Here is a 19591-nt window from a genome sequence, read left to right as displayed (position 1 = left end):
CCAAGATCACAGAGAGATGGCAAACCACTCATTGGACTTCCGCTAAAATGAAAAGTAATGAAAAAACGGCAGTCTTATTGTCAACAGTGTTTTTATTTATACCTACAAAAGAAAACAAGATGGTATCAAAAGACAATTTACAAACTAAGAATAGTAACATAGCTTTTAATATCCTGTGCCTGAACATTACACATCTATGAATCTTTCAAGTCAAGTCTTAATGCAACAGGAATGTGTTTGGAGACCAGTAGGGGCATGAACAAAAGCACTGATCGCTCACTGGAAGTCACTGACCCTTCAGGTAGAGAAGTCTGCAAAGCCATTTGTCAGGGAGGGGTCAGAAGTGACCCACTATTCCACATTTAAGCCCCTCCCCCCAAAAGGGTTTCAATGATACAATTCCAGTTATCAATGCAGGTCCTTCTGCCTATGTACAGAGCAGCAGCTGGAATCTGCATTTTGAGCCAAGCGCATGAGGACAGGGGAGGCTCGGGATGACACGGGAGGGACCCTTGCAGATGTTAGCTCCAAGCTGCGATAGCTTTTGAGATGTGTTGTTAATCTCATTTTACAATGAAGCAGGAGCAAACGAAACGCTGTCTCGCTTGTCAGGAGACCCTTCTCATTAACATCAGCTTTAAGAGCTGTGAGAGGGCAGCCTACCTCCCTGGCGGACTTCTGCATGAGAACTCACAGGTGAACAGTTTCCCATCTGTTTGAGGGGAGAAGAAAACATCTACAACAGACCGATCAGTGCTTGGACAGCAAAAGTTCTTAAGGGGCCTGGGTTCGATGATACGAAGCACAGGGCAAACTTTTCGCCACAGTAATAGGTGCCTTTCCCCATCTCCCACCCCCATATCCTCAACTTTTAGGAGAGGAGAAAAAGGGGCAGAGAGAAAAATGGAGGGTACGGGGAGAAAAGAAAACATGAAGGCCAAACAGCTTACATGCACAGAATTCCAGCTTACACTAACAACCTACCTGTATGGTGCACACTTAACCAGACCTTCGGAAGCCCTCAGGGGACCACCCCCCCCCCCTTTTATTCTCCCCCTAAAGAAGCCTGAAAACAAAATCAAAGGGGGGAGTGGGGAGGCCACACCCAGATCTTATCAATCAACAAGCACACTCCTTCAGTTGAAAAAATGCAGCACACTGAGACTCTGCACAAGCCCCTTCACTGCCCACAATAACCACAGAGCCGCTCGCACTGGCCTCTGGGAGAGGCGTTTGGGCTTCTGCTGCTTTACCAAAGGATGCCAACAGTAACTAGTCAGGGAGAGATGAGAGAGATCGTACGAAATAAGGGCAGGGAATTCTCTCCAGGATCTGCTGTTCCTGCCCATCTGCCAAATGAAGTCACATTAGAGAATAGACAACATGCTTAACTACAAACAGGAAACACTCACCTACCTTCAGATGAAGAAAGAGCAAATTAAATGCTTACGTTCCAGTCTTTCCTAACCTGTCCCTACAATACTACCTACCTGTAAAAACTGACCACAATAGGATCCTGGAGGAACATACCCAGAAGCTCAGTTATAAAGGTCTACAGAAAGGACAAGGGAAGTTTTAAAGCAATGAACTCAGAACAGCTCTGCCTAATCCCTTTTGGGTAAAAAGATACAGGGATGATAGGAAAAAAGGAGTTCCACCCTAGCTCTGTAAATACTGGTGTTAATAAGAAAATCTCATCCGTGACCTAGTCAGCAAATTACCTGCAACTTTTATCTATCTTGCAGGGTAAATGGATGGAATTGATTGATAAATAAAAGTCTGCTTTGTTTTTATGGGCATTTCCATCCGTCCAGCCCACAGCTGCTGTCTGGATGGAAACTCACTTCCACAGATGGTCCTAGCAAATGTGAGGAATAGATACAGGCAGTTCCCACCCAGCTGTGGAGATGCTCTACTTTAGCCATCACAGAGAAGAATACTCACGGCCTTTAAAATGAATGACATTCATTTTAAAATCAGCTTGTATTCCTGGCCATAGTGAAATCCAGATCCTCAGCATATGCTCTACAGCTTACCATCAATAGCCGATTTTTTCATTAAGGCGGACTCACGAGAGATGGCTTTTTGGGGGAAGTGAGCCATAAGGGAGGTGGGAGGAAGCAGAGTTTAATACCCAATCCAATTGGAATTTGGTTGCCACGAAATGTTTAACAGGCAATCAACGACGTAAAACAAGTATACCTTAAAATATGTGAGCTTAGAAACGGTGCCCAGTGCCCATTGTAAGAACTCAACTCCAAGCTAGTTTCAGAGAACTTAGAACATCACAGCAAATGCTCTGCATGCTCTCCCTACACCCCAGTCAAATGAGCACAGGAGAGCATCATGTGCTCTCCTGTGCCACACTGCAAATCTCCCTCCCGCCCAACTCCTTAACTTAGGCAAAACAAAAAATGGGTTAGGACTAAACTGCCTAATGCCCATTTTTTCTTTTAAAAAAGAAAAGAAAGCTCAGCTCAAATTTCCTCAACATGCAAGAAGTTGGAGGGGAAAAAGGGAAACTTTTCCAGTCAGCTATGTATTTTTTTTTCTTTATATAAAATTTCTAACATAGACTGGATCATTTTGGCGGGCAGAAGAAATCTGGCAGTGGAATTCTAACTAACCTGCATGAAAGACAAATCACAATGGTTAAAAGGAAAAAAAAAGGGCGTGGGGGGAAGAAAGTAAAAAGGAAAAAGAGTTCCTTTAAATGCAAGTAAGAGGTCTGGACACGTCTCACCACCATCTGAGTGGTTTCATTTACGGGAGGGAGGCGGAGGAGGGGGAGGGGGAGGATACTGATAGGCAGTCTGCCCCATGTAACCTATCATGTTAGTAGCCCCAGGAGGCTGTGGAAACTGCTGAGACATCAGAGGCTGAGGCTGCTGCCCTGACCGGCCCAGGCCACTATACTGCTGGCTGGAGCTCTGAGAGCTTCTCCCAGTTGAGGCGGTGCTACTAGCACCATAGGTACCAGCTCCATATTCTTGAGCTGCGTAGCCACTGGTGCCATAAGCAGCTGCCCCATAGGTGCCTTGGCCATAGGTGTACTGGCCCGCTTGAGCTCCAAAGGCAGAATTGGGACTGCCGTAGCCACTGCCATTGGCATAACCAGCTCTGTCCGTATCTCCACGATCACGATAGCTTCCAGAGTCTCTCCGGCTACCATCTTTAACTCCTCGAAGCCTGCGGTCACATTCATCCTGGTACATCAGATTGGGATTGTTGACCGAGGAGGTGGTACGGTATCGAGAACGTCCACCTAATGGAAGGATACGTGGAATTACATGGTGCCTAGACATAGGATTTTAATACACCCCGATATACTCAGGACAAGAGGACCTCATATTTTTCGTATTCTTAATCTGAGGGGAACTCCCAAAGGTATAGCTTTCTAACAAAGGTTATACAGCAATTATTTCTTTTTCTCTCCCCCGCCTCAATTTTTCTGGGCCCGAGATGGGCCATTTTAAAAAAAATTATAGCTTTTTAATCGACAAAACACATGCATGGGTAATTTTTCAACACCAACGCTTGTAAAAAATGTCTGTTCCAACTTTCCCCCTCTTTCCTTCCACCCCCTTCCCTAGATGGCAGGTAGTCCCATACATGTTAAATACGTGTGTTAAGTATATGTTAAATACAATATGTGTACATATTTATATAGTTGTCTTACAGAAATTATTAATAAATTTCTGTAACTCCCATCTATTCTAATGAGGACATCCACAAAAGCTGGATCTCAAATATCACCCAGGGAAGTGATCAATCAAGCAGAAAGTTTTAACTTTCTGAAAATAAAGTGATGGAAATATTTTATGCTCTATTTTGAGTGTTCCTACATATTTGATTTATACAATCAGTATGGTCATTAAGACTGGCAGGAATCTAAGAGAAAACAACACTGGAGAAGTAAAGGATAGGATAAGTTCTAAAAATTGTGATATATTTTCTTAATGAACAAGATGCATGCATACACACACACACACACATATGCCAGCCCTGAAGTCATAAAGACCCGAGTTCAAATCTGGTCTCAGACACTTAACACGTTCTAACTGTGTGACTCTGAGCAAGTCACTTAACCCCAAGTGCCTCAGCAAAAAATAACAACAAAAACAACTTCCACAATTAGACTGAGGCTACATCTAAGGAACCAAGGACTAAGTAGTAATTTTCAATGGAGAAGGGAAAAAACAAAGCTACAGTTTTCTCTTTTCTCCCTCCTAAACTTATAATAAAACACAACTTTTCCAGGGAGGTGGGTTTTACCTGCCTCCACTGGACCAAAGCAGGGGATTAAAATATTTGAAGTTCCATCTAAGGATTTGAAAAACCCCAGGATTAACTTACCCCCTCCTCCACCACCTCCTCTGTGGTCCACCAGCTGCATCAGTTTCGGGTTGATGGCCTGATTGGCCTCCTCTAACACCTTGATTAGCTCCCTAGCTTGTTTTAGGTTTCCCGGGGTGAAGAATGTGTAGGCAGTGCCTTTGTTGGTGCTTCGGGCTGTTCGGCCAATTCGATGCACATAATCTTCTGAGCTGTTTGGGTAGTCATAGTTGATCACAAACTTTACATCTTCCACATCTTCAGGACCAACGATGAATCCGGAGATGGGGGTTGAAGTGGTGGAAAAGAAGGTAAAGAATGTGCCAACGATAGGTAGGAAGCACGGATGTGGATGACAGCAAGAGGAGAGAAGATTAAATTAGTAACCACACTGAACAGAAACAAAATAGACTTATCCCAACAGAGTAAAAGAGGGAAAAACAAGATCAGATCATCTTGGGGACCCCACAAGTGGCACATCACCTCCAAATGGATGCAGAAGTATTAATGCAACCATCTCATCAAAAGTGCCTGTGCTAAATAAATCAAAAGCGCTTCATGAAATGTCAGCAACTGTCCAAGAGAAACTCTGTTAAAGAGTCAAGTAAATTCCAGCCCACTCCTCTCCAAAACTCACTAGAACATGAAGCAAAACGATACCATCATATAAATAAGGGCAAACCACTTCAACTCTGTTGGGAGAAGCCCAGCAAAATATAACAATATTACACACTTACCTTCAAATCAGTTACATGGCAAAAACACAGCTTCATATACTTTCTTATGACTATTTTGTCAAAGGAGTTTTACACCAAAGCATTTCATGTTGTTTATTAAAATTCTCCCCATTGTTCAACTTTTTAGAAACACTCCTGCTACAAATTCTGTTTACCTAATTTTTTTTAAACTTGAAATAAGTCATCTTTTCCTACCTTTTTCTTCTAATTAGCTTGAAAACATATTACTCTAAAATTTTACTATACTACCAAGTCCAGTTTCTGATGATCTTGATCAACTCAAGGTTGTGGTTTGAACTCAACCAAAGCTCATCTAAAGTGACCAGGGAATGAGATGAATAGCCAATTTGGAAAATGCCACGAAACCTTGAGATACATTCTGGCCATCTCTAAAAACTATGTAAATGTTAGTGTGGAAGTCGTAAGATAATCTATTTACTAAAACAAGCAAAGTTAAGACTGTCATTAGAGTCCTAATGTTTTGTGGAAAAAAAATCTGCATTTTACAAAGAATATTCAGAAAATATCCAAGATAAAACACAGATTTTTGTGATATAAATAATTAAAAAACATTCTCTGTTTGTTACCAGACCGATGCACACTCCCTCCTCCTTTGGGAAACCGCTGCAGCCGATCCCGTCTCTTTGCCTTTTATTTTTGGCGGCCTCCTTTCGAAAACTCCGCCCTCTGACACGGGACCACTGGAGCGCGGGGAGCATGCATCAAGGGTCCGTGGCAGTGAGAAGTCCCCACACACGCTCGCTCTGTGAACTGGCTTAGATGCTTCTCTGTAGCCCCATTTGGTTGCCAAGCGCCGGAGAACCTGGGTTCGGGTAAAAATTTCAGGTCCTCCAACGCCTCCCCCCGGGGATAATAGGGGTGATTGTAGAAAAAAATGAATAAAAATGCAAAAGTTACATCCAAAGGGTCAGACTGCATCTATTGCCCAGACTGCATTAATTTCAGGGGGAGATGATTTGAAAAAAAAAAAAAAAAAATGTTTATGTAACTGTTGTTAAAGGAGATGGGAAGAAAGGGACGTTGTCTGTTTCTTATTACAGAAAAGGCTCCTCAGTCTTTGCTGACTCCTAAGTCCTGAATCACACCAGAAAGAGTGAGAAGGCAGATATCACAGGGGGCAGCGCGAGTCTCCAGCTAAGGTCGTTGATGTTAACAGAGCAAAAAAAAAAAAAAAAAAATTGTGCAAAGATAGGACAAAGAGTAAAATATGGGATGGGAAATTTTGATCAACACAGCCACATCTTCAGAGCCAGGAAAAATAGCAACCAACTGTATGCTCCTTGGTCAATCCCATTCCGCATGTCTGTCCAGCAGCAGAGCAAGTTGAATTATTGCACTGAATGCATGAAGTGCTTTCTTAACAGAAAGCTTTGGGGACTGTAGTCAATAGTTCAGATTCTAACCTTTGGGAACATCTTGGGGCAGGAAGGGGTCAGAGTTGGTGATAGTTCTCCAGACTAAAAAGGTGGTCCTGTGTACACACAAGAGCAAGTCTAGGATTAGGCTTCTTCAGCTAATCATGCTCTTTGTATTCGTGTGCCACAAAGGTATTATCTTGTTGCCTTTAGAAAAGAGGTAACGGGGACAAGAAAGTATTCTCTGGGCCACATACCCTTTTGGTCAGACCATCGAAAAAGCCCTATGGTTTGGTCTGCAGCTCGAACGATATGGGGGGAGGAGGGGGGCAAAGGAAGGGTGGGGAGTGGGGAACAGGATGGGAACAGAGGCTAAGAGATATGCTCATCTAGAGCGGCTCCGGACCACCCATGCAGAGATGCCCCGAGCCTGCACTGAGTGACGTGCAGCTGATAGCAAAGCTTCTGTTAGAAAACAAGACAAAAGAAATTCAATGTTTTTAGTGAAGTTTAACAAAAGTGAAGTTTAACAAAACAAGATTTTAGAAAGACCAGGGGAAGGAGCTTTTTCTCTTTGATAGTGACTAATGAAATTTGGGAGTTTTGAACTTACCTGAAGGGAGCATTTAAGAAACCACTGTTTGCCAGGGAGGGAGAGAAAAGGCCTGGTGACTCCGCCAAAATAGTGCGCCCCTGTCTACTCGAGGTAGACGCCTTCACTTTCCAGATCTCAGAGGACCTTGGTCACAAGCTGGCCAGTTTATTTTGTCCTCCTTTTGATTTTACAAGGCAGCAAACAAAAGGGGCCCAAACAAGCACGGGTGCTGTTTAGTAACAAGAAACAGACTCAGAGACCTTCCCGGGCCCCTTCACTCGAGTGAGTGGGGGGTGGGGGGAGTGGGAGGCTGATTACAACATGGCGGCCAATTAGGTTGATAGGGGTGCAGGGGTGGGGTAGGGGTGGGGGAGAGCTGCAGGTTTATTTTAACTGTCTAGGCGAGATGCACAAAGAAGCTACCAGCACATAGCAAGCCTGTTTAAAAATCACCATCACTGAAAGCTTTTCTTTTCCATTATAACTGCTTCCAGGCCTCAGCCCCTTCTCCCAACAGGCCCAAGTTCTCGCTGCACAGGTCCAGACATGACCTTCTGAGGGCAGAGACAGTCTCCAGTCACAGCTGGGAAACCACCGCCTCTGAGAGGAGAGGCGATCGGCAACACTTTTTGGGTAAGGAAGAAAAGTCTGACGAGGAAAATCGCACCCACAGACCTGGGGCTTAGTCCCAACACTCATCTCTTGTTAGGTTCAATGCCTTCACCAGGCTTCTGGGTGTGCTTGCCTTTCTGGCCTTTCACCATTAAGACAGGGCTCCCAATCACAGAATCCTTCCACCGAGTTGGACTTAATTCATGAGCAAAGCTATCTACATACTTTAAAGTCGAGGCTGGCACTGCCAAGTCTGACAACCACGTTAAAAAACAAAGTGGCCCAGAAATGTCTGGGTACAAGTCACAGTGGAAGGCTGCCAGAAGATTCATTTTTAAAACTGGCAGTAAGTGTGTGTTTATCACAAAGAGGGAACTCGGTCCCCAAGATAATTTATTTTACAGCAGTCAGTGATAAAATGGGCAACAGTGATTGACTAAGCCATCCGTACACGGATATGCTCAAGTCTTAATTACTAAACCCCAACAATCCGTTGCAACAGTACTGTGAAGCAGAGGAAGAAGAGATGCAAACTAACTTCAGAGTTCTGCCTCACAGACAGGCAACTACCCCAAAATGGCTTGGAACAAGGGGGCAAATAACCTTTGTTCAGGTGGCCAACTATCGAGAAGAAAAGCTACGACGAAAATTGCAACAAAGCAATACGACTCTTTCCTTGGCATACAGGTGAGCTGAAGATAGCCAAGATCAATACAGCCCATGCTGTCCAACCAAGAAGTCTGAGAACGCAAACTGGGGGTGGGCCAGAATCAACCGCTTTAACTGAATGTCTCTTCTCCCTCTTGAGTAGTCATGCCTAGGCCTTGCTGCAAACCAAAGCCTGTTTGTTAGGAGCAGGAAGAGACTTTGAACATGTTAAGAAAAAAAAAAAAAAAAAACACCAGTTTTAAAAAAAAATTACTTGTGGGGAAAATCACGCTTTGCATTAATTTTTTTTTTTAAATATATCTAAATATACACACACAGAAGTCTACTTTGAGGTAATAAATAAACCTCCCAACCAAAAAAGATACATATACCAGTAATAGGCAAGAGACACCTATCTGTACAAACCTAGCCCACGAGAGGCTACATCTGTAGCAATGAGGATGGGAGCCTTCCCTGAACGGAATTCTGAAAGACAAGAGCCCCCCCACCCAATTATCACAGTGAGTCAATAGAACTAAAAGGCATGTTTTACAAGAAAATCCAAAAACATTTCTAAGTTTGATTGGGCCTTTCTTCCATTTTGTTAGTTTAAAAACTGAAGGCGTTTCCTCACCATCATCAACCACCAAATGTCCCCCTTCTATTATTATATACCTAACCCAGACATCCCGTTTTCTAGACCAAATTCTAAATTCAATTTAGAGATAGCAGGAGACTCCATCAGGAATGGGGGAGCCAGGAATAAAGTTCTTTGGGGAAGACAGGTACATTCTTTTAAAAAGGACATGTTTTATTCCATCTTAATGACCATGAACCCAAGAGAGAAAGAATTATGAGGGGAAAGGGAACAAATAACAGAAAATAGCAGGGGAAAATACAAATTTTTTGCTGACAGTGAGTGGTATTACTGAATCCTACTTTATGTAGTAGTTTTAAAAACCACATTAGTTCCTTTATCATCATGATATTTCTTCCTTGAACATTTGTGCTACAAAGTTTAAAGCCAGAGCAAAGTGCTTCTGAGCTGAGCTCAACTTATAAGAGAAATATTATTTCCTCAAAAAGTCCAATACTTAACATCTACTCACCATTGAGTACCCAATCTCTTTCTGGTTGACTCTTGTCGCCATGGATACACATAGCTGGCCATCTGTCAATGAAAATTGACCCCCATTTTAGAGAACACATTAAAGAAAACAAAGTCAAGAAAATAATCGTAACCATCAATCATGTTTTAGTTTTGTCAAGGTTACCAAGCCAAATCAATATATTACTGTGACCACTTTGCAAAACACAAAGCTAATTGCTGCTCCCATTTTAACTGTACGATTTCTTACAGACTGAAGCTGACAGTTCAACACCACACTCACCCATCTCTGCGCATCCTCCGGGTCAGGTCATCACACCGTCTTTTTGTCTCCACAAAGATTATGGTCTTATTTTCTTTTTCAGCCATTATTTCCTCCATTAGCTGGATCAGTCTAGAAGGTAAATACAAATTCTAAGATGCTTACCAACCTAAGTTACAATGCTCACTGACCTTTTAAGTAACTTGAGAATGATTTGGAAAATCACTAAGAAACATTCAAATACCTAAAGTTAATTGGCCTACTCAGTAACAGGTTATTTGAAAATAGCTCCATACTTGTGGTCCTTCTCGCTCTCCATGCAAACATCCACAATCTGCAAGATGTTGTGGTTGGCACTCAGCTCCAGATTCCCCACATTGATCTGGGTATAGTCACGAAGGAAATCCTCGGCAAGCTGTCGAACCTCTTTTGGCCAGGTGGCACTCCACATCAGGGTTTGTCTGTCAGGCTAAAAGCAAAAAGAGAGTGATGCTGGATGAAGGAACTTTATAGCTAGAGACTAAGAGGAAAAAGCATCAGTTTTACACACCCTGATTTGGTCCACAATCTTTCGAATCTGAGGCTCAAAACCCATATCAAGCATCCTGTCAGCCTCATCCAATACAAGGTACGTACAACGACGAAGATTGGTCTTCCCTGATTCTAGAAAATCTATCAGGCGGCCAGGAGTGGCTATGCAGATTTCAACACCTACAGAAAGAAAATTCGAGATGAGAGAAAACATCACTTACACTTTCAGACCTTTTTATCCCCTGTACCTAAATCTCCAATTATGTGGTATCCAGTTCCAGTATGAACTCTTCCAATTCCAAAAAGAATCTATTTTTTAATTGGTATATTCTTAAAAGTGAATTTTATTACTCAGTAAAGGGGAAAAAAAATATGGAAAACACAATTTTACTTTTATAATGGAAGCTAAAAGGAAAAAATTATCTAATTTACAGACATTTGCTATGCAGAAAAACAGCTCTCTGTAAATGCACATGCATTTTATACACAGTGAAATAGCACAGTATATAAACAGTGAAATTGGATTCCTTATTTACCTCTCTCCAAATCGCGAATCTGGGGACCTTTCGGAGCACCTCCATATATACAAGTACTTTTTAATCGAGAGCACTTGCCATAATCATCAGCTACTTGCTGTACTTGCTGGGCCAGTTCTCGGGTAGGCGCCAGAACCAGGCACTGCAAAGTAAAAAGAACACCTGTAAAACACACCTTATGAATGTAAATTAGGGATTAAAATGAGATCCTAGTTAACAAGCATATATGATTAAAACAAATTCTCGAACCCTATTTTCCACAGGGGATATTCACGTCAACATCATCAAACCATTACAACACATACATGTATGTCTCACCTCACCAATTATCTTGTAAAGTCTGTTTATGTAAACATTGACTTTTTATTTTCTTCTCTTGCTGTCCTATAAAAATCTAGCAAGGTGCTTGCACCATACAGCATGCATTTGCTAAATACTCTCAGCATTTTAAGTGCTTACATGGTTTCTTAGGAATGCTTCTTAGTTTAAAAAAAAAAAGAAAGAAACAGAGGAAGACTTACAATCGGGCCATCCCCCCTCTCCAAATATGGCTGATGGTTGATATGAACAATTGCAGGCAGCAAATACTGAAAAAGGACAAAAATAAAATTGCAATAGGATGTTGGCCTTTAGTTGATCAAGACCAACTCCTATTTACAAAACATTTTTTTCCACAACAATCTTTTGATGTAAATAATATTACATAATGACATGAGATGGCTTAAGCTAAGAAAGTTTGCATAAGGGATTCCAACAAAGACTTCCTGAGTATTATATACCAACCAACACCCTCTCTATTACAGGACATTGTATTTTCCCTTATAGCACAAATTAAATTCAGCTAAAACCCACGGGGGTAAAGAAAATCTTCTAGTTCCTGTATAGTATAGCCAAGTTTCTGCCATTTCACCAACTAAAGCAAGTAGCAGTATCAACACAATCCTGCTCACTTAAATGTCATCTACATAGAAAACAATGGAGAAAATGCAATTTATCAACTGATTGAGAAAAGCTCCCATTTAGGTAACAATTGAAAGCTTATGAAACTTACCTCACAACCACACTGTGAGGTAGTCTATTATAATTCCCATTTTACAGAGGAACCAGGAATTACAGGAGAAATAAGGAAATAGACACAGAGAAGTTGGGAATTTGCTAAGTGTACAATTCAAACCAGGGTCTCCTAGAGTCCTGAACTTCAGTGCCCTTTCCACTAATCTCCCAGTATACAATTCAGCAACTCAGAGGCAGACTACAGGAATACTGTGAAAATGATGGTTCTTGGTACATACCGCCAAAGTCTTCCCAGAGCCAGTTTGGGCAATGCCCACCATATCCCGGCCACTAAGAGCCAATGGAAATCCCTGGCACTGAATTGGAGTTGGTTCTGTGAAGTTCTGATCCATTAACACATCCATCACATACTCTACAAGACAAAAAACCCAAACAAACACAATGCTTCGCTCAAAATTTAAAAGGACATGAACATGGGTAGCAGTCATAGAGAACTCAGCTAAGGAATCTCATATTTTGCCACTTCCTGTAACAATTTAGAGTTAAAACTCTACAGCAGTATTTCCCAACTGTTTTTGATCCCTAAACCTCCCTCCCCATCCTATTACCTATATTCAATAAGAATGGAAAGTGTCAAATTTTCCATACATGTGCACCTAAGAAATAAAAAGATGTATCCATGTTCAGTAGGAATGGAACATGCATTTTCAATGGACACCAACAATTCCATCTCTCTGGTGGAAATCAAATGAAAAGACCAGACCAAACTCCCCTTGTACTCCACTGCCTGGGTGCCCACGGCTTAGAAAGCATTTATACAAGAATTTAAGAATTAAGAATTTCTGCTCTAAAGAATATCACAAAGTCTCTTAACAAGATCACATGAAATTCACAGAGAGAACGCTTGGACCCTTGGTATCTACCAATCTCACTCTGGCAAGGTTTGCAATGCCTAAGAAGTTTATAACCTACAGTCACCCCCACATCATTCCTTTCACTTATGAAAATTAATGTCTAGTTTATGTCACTGGATGCCGGTTTTCGCAAATGTGGACACTCTTTTCCTGATCACCCATCAAAATCTGTACACTCAGCATTCTCCAACATGACAACTGCTCATGTCATCAGGTAAGGCTACCCTACCTAATCTCTAGGTCTAATCTGAATAGAACTAGCAATTAGCCTTTCTGTCTATCCTTTAACCAACTAAATAAAATCTCCCCCTTCATTAATTTTTTCATTAGTGCTCTTCATTCACAACAAATAAACGTTTAGTTGAATAACTTGACTAAACTGAAGATTACTTACGAGGAAAGTTAGCATGATGGAAGGCAAATACTGGCTTAGGACAAACATCTCCCCCTCTCACTGTGATCTCCTTCTTCCGGCGCAGTTCATCAACCTCATACTACAGTAAAATAAAACCAAGCAGCTTAGTATAAAGTTTCTATTTGGGATAGCCATTACCTAGTTTCCTTTAACTTGGCAACTATTAAAGGTAATTTCCATTTCACTAAAACAAAATCCTAAGTTCATCGGAGGGTCTAGGAAACCTTTAAAATGCTGTTTTCTACCAACAGTTTTAAGCATGCTTCAGCCTAATGAGCATCTTTTGAAGTGGAAAGAAGGCCAAGCCTGCATTTTTATTGAATGATCTTGGGCAAGTGACTTATCCTCTGTTTGTCTCAAATTTTTTCAATGTTCAAATGAGAAAAATTAACACCTATGCCTCCTAGGGCTGTTTTGAGTATCAAGTAAAATAGCATTTGTAAAAGCATTTGGGACAGTGCCTGGCCCATAGCAGGCATTATATAAAGCTAGTTGTTCTTTTTTTTTTTTTTTTTTTTGGGGGGGGGGGTGTTGTTTTTTTGCTTTGTTTTGAAATTATGACTTTCTTTTGAGTAACTGAATTAAAATTCCACATTACCCTCATTGCCTTTAAACTCCTTTGATGTTTAAAACAACCCTGTGAAGTAATACTGTCCCCATGTTACAAACAAGCAAGTGAGGCCACTGCTTAGCTTATTGACAGCCATACCAGTACTTAAGAAATGCTTTTTGACCAAGGGGCAAAGAGGCTCAATATCATGTTCAGTCAGTAACAAATCAATGGCAAAGTCAACCAGTCTCCTCCTTCCTAGACTAGTTCTCTTTCCACTATAAAGATATGTTAAGTTTTTTGGGGACGACTTAGAATCTTTCAGGGCTCTATGGTTTTCAACATGAAAAAAAAAAAAAAAAAAAAAAACCCCACATACATATATATTTGGTTTTAATCCATATCATATTGTCTATAAACTCAGATTATTACTTAGTCAACATTTGGAATGAACATAAGTAATCAGACTGGTCTGCTATTTTATAGTTGATTAAAGCAAATACTGAATTAAGTCTTCTTTAAGGTCTGCTGCAACTTTCAAACCCCATAGATCTAATCAAACATTTACAATTAGGAAAAATCAGTTCTCATTTTCTGCTTGTCAGACACTATGGTAAACAGCAAATGCTATTTATTTTTTACAGGGATACTGAAATCATTTTATTGCTAAAATGTATTTTACACTTGATCAATTCTAATAGAGGTAAAGATATAAAAACCAAAGGCAGGAAGGATCATAGATCAGTCAAACATAAAAATTCACACGTGTGTATGTTTGTATGTATATATACATCCATCTGCCATTCAGGTTTCTATTCTCAAAATAAGGGGGAAAATAGACTCACACGTGTTAAGATAAAAAGCACTACTTAAATATACTCTGGCTATTTAAAAATTTTCTTCAAATTTACAAAACCCACAAAAAAACTTACCGGAGTAAGCCTGGCTACTTCAGGATGTTCCACATAAAAGTTCTTCTCAAACTTTGGCAGTTCACTCAGGTCCCATTTCTTTTTGCGCAAACGTTCCCCAGGATTACCAAATTTCTTCGGAGGCAGGCCTCCACCTCCTCTTGCTCCAAACCTAAGCCCATCAAAAACAGTCCACTTTATATTGTTCCAAAAAGTAGATCTTATTTTTTTTAAGTGAAGAATTATATAAAATATTAAATCTTTATTGCCATTCCAGATAGCTATAACTTGTAAACAAAACCTGGCTCCCAAATCCCTTCCTTATTAATTCTTGTTCCATAAAACTGAACATTAGAAAACCTGGAGTTCTTTCTCCCAGATTTTAGCATTATGCCTCTCCTACTCCCTGTAGCATGCCATGCCTAATTAAAAGTCTTCTTTCACAAGTCTATTCAGAATTGACTGCTGTAGAAGCAATTGTAGAACTCCAACTTAATAATTATTGCCTTACTGAGTTTTTAAAAATTCAACTGATTTCCAACTTATTCCTACAACTCAAAGTGTTAAAATATCTTGATATACATAAATAATTACTATCTTCCTCAAATATAAATAGAAAAGGACAAAAAGGGAAATTATGTCTTGTATTGAGAAATTAAAATCATTGATGCTCTTTTCAAACCACTGACTTATTTCACAAAAGAATCATTCACCAGTAAGAAAAACCATAAAGTTCGTTCAAAACTGAAACCAGCAGACAGACAGCCATTTTAGCTGAGTGCCTTACTAACGGTTCTTTTCTTCAATTTCTGGATAAAGCCAGCTTGATATTTATTCATACAGAATTATTAGGGGAAAAAAAAATTATTAGAGCCAGCAGATACTAAAGGAAATCTACATAAAATGTGGCCTATTCCCTCCTAGTCTTTCAACTAAATTTTTGAAAAACAATTTGAAAAATTTGTAGTATATATATTAAAAAGACAAATTCCTCCAAATAACTTCAAATTTGCTAAAAGTCATTTGTACCAGTATGTCAAATAAGACCATATAAGCAAACGTGGTCAATGTTTTATATTAATATATATGTATGTATATACTTTGCTATAATCCAAAAACCTGTGTTGACTTTAAACAATAAAACAAAGTTAATTCTTGGAAGAAAAAGATTTCATTCTTTTTATATGAATAATTCTCAAAGCAGCCACTTCAATGCCATTTTCTCTAGCCTAGACCGCCAGACTAATGAGGCAAAGCAGAACAGATTCCTCTTCAAACAGGAAAGCACAGGCTTATGTTTTGTTTTTGTTCTGAACTTAAAACTCCTGGCTATCTATTTTGAGCTTGGTTTTAACACACACCCCTCTCTCTCTTTTTTTTTTATAACATATAAATGATGGAATTTATTTTCTTAGGAAAGAAAGACCTTTGCTCTTGCTATTAATACAAAAAACTTTTATTATTTTGCACTCAAGATGACAGGTTGGGTAGTGATGGAGTTTTAAAAACTTGTTTATGACACTTTATGTATTTATTTTCACAATGAGACTATTTATATGACTGTGTTTATTAAACTGTCTTTAGTAATTTAAATTTTACAAATTAGCAGTGATAATTATGATCTGTCCTGTTATAGTGGAACGTTTCTGGACACAATACAAATTCAAGACTATTCAATTCTAACAAACACTTAAATCGATAAAAGCTAAGTCAAAAACATCCAAGTTCCAACTTTTTGCCCACATATGGATTTGTATAAATCTATGCCATCTTAAAGATAATTATGGTTAAGGGGATTTTGCAAGAATACAATTCAGAGGATCAGTATTATCCAACATTTATACTGGCTATTTTTGGATACTTAACATTTATGTAATTTTATAGAATTTCTGGGACATATATATAAAAAGGATGGTTAGCAGCTGTTAGCCAAATCTTTGTACTATAAGCATAAAAATAACCACCTAAAATGTTCATCACTTAGCCATGACCATTCCAGTGTATGTGTTGGGGGAAGGAAAAGGTCTTTACAGGACCCCTAAAATGGTACCATTTTATTTGTAGCAAGAAATCAACCAAGAATCAAAAGCTTCAGGTGGTAATATCTTAAGGCATAATGCATTATCATTAAATTGTCTATTCCTTTATAAATGCCAGCCATCGACACAGCTCAAACTTTGGCTTTTCAAACATACTAAAGTGACAGGAGAGCCACAATAGGAATGATTCTATTTTTAGGTATTTTGATACTTCAAATAAAAATCAGATTTGTTGATTGTATACTACCATGCTATGTTATGAAAGTTAAGAACTATGCAGCTTGTACAAAAAACTTGAATCTAAACTTTTGCTTCCCCAAATTTGAACTTTTATGAGGAAATTCACTATCCAGGATCCAGTAAGAGACTGAACAGAACCTTTAAAAAAAAAAAAAAAAAAAATCAAACCACAAGAGTGTTTTACCATTTAAAGAGGCAAGTGGTTAAATATGTTTATCCCCTTAACTGAGCCCCAAAGCACCTCTTCAATTAAGAAAGATGCTGTCCAAGAAAAGATTCTACAAGTAAGAAGTGCACATTCCAAAATGGCAGCCTCGTTTCTTTGAGTCTTCCTTAGAAAGAAAATTAACTGCACTGGTGGAGATTTCAATGCAACTGAACACAAATATTTATTGCTTACTGCCCCACTAGCTTTTCCCCTTTTCTTCAAATCCTACCATCTGAGGAGAAAGGTCAGGAGTAAGACTGGCTAGCTTCCAGGTCGGGGTCACTCAATTAGTCATGTGACCTTTGACCTGGCCAGAAATATTCTGCTTCCAAGTTCAAGAGGAATGCCTGTGGAATGCAGCACTGCACAAATTTAAAGGATTCTTAACTTGCCGAAACTGCCTTTAGCAGATGCAGACTTTGAACCCAAAACGCTAGACACAAGATCCTAGCTGGAGAGACCAAGAAGCTAATTGAGGCAACAGAGGAAATACTTCATTCCTTTCACTTCTAGAAGCATTGTGTTCACAAGACGCTAAATTCAAAAACAAAACCATCCTGGCCACTAAGGACCTTCCATTTCCTCCTACAAGACATTATGAATATCACCATTTCTCCACCGGCCTAAGGAAAACACATTTTTCTGTAATAATCGTTTCGAAGGCAGTTTTCAAACTGTGTCTGTCAGGCGGAGGCTTTTCCCCCCTCACCACCAGCATTCCCTTGGAGGCTGAGGCCGTGGAGGAACAGCGGCAACGTTCCAAGAGATTCGGGATCAAGTCTCCACCTGGGTCCGTCGGCTCCATTCCGAGGGGGACCTGGCTCCCTCCCCTCCCCCACTCCGCACTCTAATAGGATCTAGGGCGAATTACGCTCAGGTGGCCCCTTCCTTCCGCGGGGGGCCTCCCCCACCCCCAATTCCTCTCCCATGAGTGAGGGGCAGACGCTTAAGGCCCTCGGGGTATAGAAACAGGATGCAAAAAGGTCTCGGTTTCCCCCTCTTACAAAAAGGCCCGCACCGGCCCCAGGGAACTTCAAAGGCTCCGTCCTCCCAGGGTCCACGGGCCCAAAGGATGGCGGCACCAACCCCGCCCCCCTGCCCTAGCCACGAGAGGGGCATTCTCAGAGGCTTGGTTTCCCCGCCCGGAACGAAGGAAATGCTCGCCCCGTTCCCTCCCCTTCCCCCTCGCCCAGGGCCTTCGCGGGCTCCCGTTGCCCCGCGTGCCTCGGTCGCCCTGTTCGCCGCCAGCGGCACTAACCTCGGTCTCCGCCGCCGCAATCCCCCCCCCCCCCCCGGTTTCCCCGTGCTTACCCTCCGCGGTCCCGGTCCCGGTCGCGGTCTCCGAAGCCGCCTCCTCGCATCGTGGCGCCGGGGTCGGACAGCGGGGCGAGGCCGGGCGGGGGCCTGAGGAGGAGCGAGGCGGCGGCGGGGGCACAGGCCGCGCGGAAGGGCCCGGCGGCTGCGGAGGCCGAGGCCGGCCCGGGATTCGGAATGGCTCGCTCCTCGGCGACGTCTCCCGTCGTCGGCGTCGCCACCGTCGCCGGCGGTCGCGTCGGAGACGGGCGCGGGGCTGGGAGAAGGCGGGCGCGCTGCGGCGGCGGCGGCTGCTCCTTCCTCCCTCAGCGGCGCAGCTCCACAAAATGGCGGTCGCCGCGCGACTCGAGCGCTACGCACGGCCGAGGCGGCACGTAAACCGCGTCCAGGAATAGCGCGCCCCTCCCCCCGCCCCGCGCGGCCCGCTCAAAGCCATTCCCGAACGCAAGCCACGCCGATTGCGCAGGCGGCCGCCTCCCGCCGCCCGTCAGGATGCCCCCGAGCTGCGCAGCGTGCGTAGAGCTCGCGCGCGCGCGCGGCCGAGGCGACGACGTGGCGTAAACCGGAGCGGGGGAGGGGCGGGGAGCGGTCGAGTCGCTACGTAACATTCCTGGCGGCCGCAGCCCGCCGCCCGCCCGCGACCGCGGGGCTGCGCACTCTGCGTAGTGTAGCGGGGTGGAGAATCCGGGGTCCTGACCGCCACTGCGGCGGGGCTGCAGAAGCTGCGCTGCGACTACAATAACGTCCTCCATGTTGCGGGTTAGAGAGCTCCGCCGGCCCCGCCCTTCCCCCCTCCCCGCTGCCCACAGTCCCCGTCCCGCCCCTGCTGGCGGTGCTCCCCAGCGTGGGGCCCGAGCCCGGGCCAGGCCGAGCGCGGGCCCGAGGGCCGGAGGAAGACCCTGGGCCCCAGGCGTGCGCCCGTGGCCGCCATCCGGGATCTTAACGCGAGGCCCGAGGACCCAGCCTCCCCCCCCTGCCCTTTCTCGCGGGGCGCCGCACTTAGCTAGTGCAGGGCCTAGTAGGCACACAACAGGCGCTTAATAAATGCTTTGGCATAATGTTGGAACTTAATTAATGCCCAGCAGGTCATGGGGCTCAAGCTTTATCAACTGAGCGGCTAAAGGCCCCTTCTCTGATGTCCTCCTTTCCCTGAACTGGCATTCAGGGGTCCCTTAATAAATCGTTGGATTGAAGAGTAAAATATCTCGTTTGCAGGTCTCCCTCAACAGAAAGAGCAATTTGAGGA

General features: G+C 42.6%; 1 protein-coding gene across 1 annotated transcript; it reads right to left on the bottom strand.

The window, feature by feature from the left end:
- Positions 1-74: 74 nt before the first annotated feature.
- On the bottom strand, positions 75-18613 carry DDX17 (DEAD-box helicase 17). Its single transcript, XM_031939894.1, has 13 exons — positions 18343-18613; positions 14566-14716; positions 13063-13162; positions 12033-12166; positions 11262-11327; positions 10741-10882; positions 10224-10384; positions 9970-10142; positions 9695-9805; positions 9413-9474; positions 8730-8789; positions 4357-4593; positions 75-3265 (listed from the first exon to the last, which is right to left on the bottom strand). Exons 1-13 carry the CDS (start codon positions 18390-18392, stop codon positions 2760-2762), a joined length of 1953 nt encoding a protein of 650 aa, XP_031795754.1. The 5' UTR covers positions 18393-18613; the 3' UTR covers positions 75-2759.
- Positions 18614-19591: the final 978 nt, after the last annotated feature.

Source organism: Sarcophilus harrisii, chromosome 5 (genome assembly GCF_902635505.1).
Source record: "Sarcophilus harrisii chromosome 5, mSarHar1.11, whole genome shotgun sequence".
Taxonomy (NCBI): Eukaryota; Metazoa; Chordata; class Mammalia; order Dasyuromorphia; family Dasyuridae; genus Sarcophilus; species Sarcophilus harrisii.
This window is presented reverse-complemented; position numbering and strand designations above follow the sequence as displayed.